Raw genomic sequence first — 1235 nt, forward strand, 5'->3', positions numbered from 1 at the left:
CACCTACGTGTATCTCATCGCCTGGTGAAAGGATGAGGGGGAAAAGCGGCTCTATTTGTACAAACGCTGCGCTCGTCTCTCCGTGCTGGGAGGGCTCTTTGGAGAGATCTTAGGAGCCTTTCCGAGGGGCTGATATAGATATAAGGACATTTCTACATCGCGTCACGTGACATAATTACCACTAGAATCAATCAAGATGAATTGCACGTCAGCACACGGTGGGGATTTTTTCTTAGTTGATCCTGTCCAAACCCTCTTGTGCAATAGATGGATCTTGTTCAATGCATTGAAGCCTCCTGGTTGCTTGCAATCGCAAAAAGGAAGACATGACTGAGTTTGACGATTGCAGTCACGGCACATCCAATATGTATCTGCCAGGGTGCGCTTATTACGTCTCACCCTCAGATTTCTCGACGAAACCCTCTTTTTTGTCGCAATCGTCGTCCTGTCAAATGACTTTTCCTTATTCTTCTAATTTACCTCATGTCCAACCTGTGCGCGAAGTAGCATTCAGGGAATACGGATTAGAGCGCAGCAAATGGCAGTATAGGGGCAGTTATGCTCCTTATTACTCAGCTGAAGAGGTGATGCACAGAGACTTTCTGCAGCCTGCGAACAGGAGGACGGAAATGTTGTTCAAAACGGACCCTGTCTGCGGCCACCACGGACCGTCTCCCGCCGCCTCCAACTTCTACAGCTCGGTGGGGAGGAACGGCATCCTGCCGCAAGGCTTCGACCAGTTTTACGAGACAGCCCCCGGACCCCCGTACCAGCAGCACTCCGAGGGCGAGGGGGACGCGGACAAGGGCGACTTGAAAGCCCAGAACAGCACTTGCAGTAAAACACCTTCCAACCAAGAGAAGAAAGTGACACCAGCAAACAGCGCCGATTCCCCTTCTGGTGAGGCTGTTGCAGAGAAGAGCAACAGTTCAGGTAGGTATCAGTAGTAAATTGGGGGCAAGAGTACAAGGCCAACACTTTGTCAAGCCGCATTTTATGTGCAATTTTATAAGCATCCAAAGGATTTTATATATCCTATAAGATTTCCTTTACCGTTGTAAAGCGTGTTTACGATAGGAAACCAATTTAGGTGGGCTTAAGGTATTCTTGGAAGAGGATATTAATTGTTATTAAATTGTTGATTTGGCGGGGGGGGAGACGGGGAGATTTCACAGGTAGTCCTCAGAGCTGCCTTCGGTTTAGAGCTTAAGATCTTCGTTCGTTTGGGGCGGGGG

At 48.9% G+C, this 1235-nt stretch overlaps 1 protein-coding gene across 1 annotated transcript in view; it reads left to right on the forward strand.

Moving 5' to 3' along the window:
* Window positions 1-248: 248 nt before the first annotated feature.
* The window catches only part of HOXD11 (homeobox D11), a 1668-nt gene continuing 681 nt past the window's right edge, over window positions 249-1235 (forward strand). The window contains exon 1 of the mRNA XM_009278599.1: window positions 249-933. Coding sequence (XP_009276874.1) covers window positions 327-933 — 607 coding nt within the window. The 5' untranslated portion in view covers window positions 249-326. The remainder of the gene's footprint in view (window positions 934-1235) is intronic.

Source organism: Aptenodytes forsteri, unplaced genomic scaffold (genome assembly GCF_000699145.1).
Source record: "Aptenodytes forsteri isolate BGI_AS27 unplaced genomic scaffold, ASM69914v1 Scaffold257, whole genome shotgun sequence".
NCBI classification, from domain to species: domain Eukaryota; kingdom Metazoa; phylum Chordata; class Aves; order Sphenisciformes; family Spheniscidae; genus Aptenodytes; species Aptenodytes forsteri.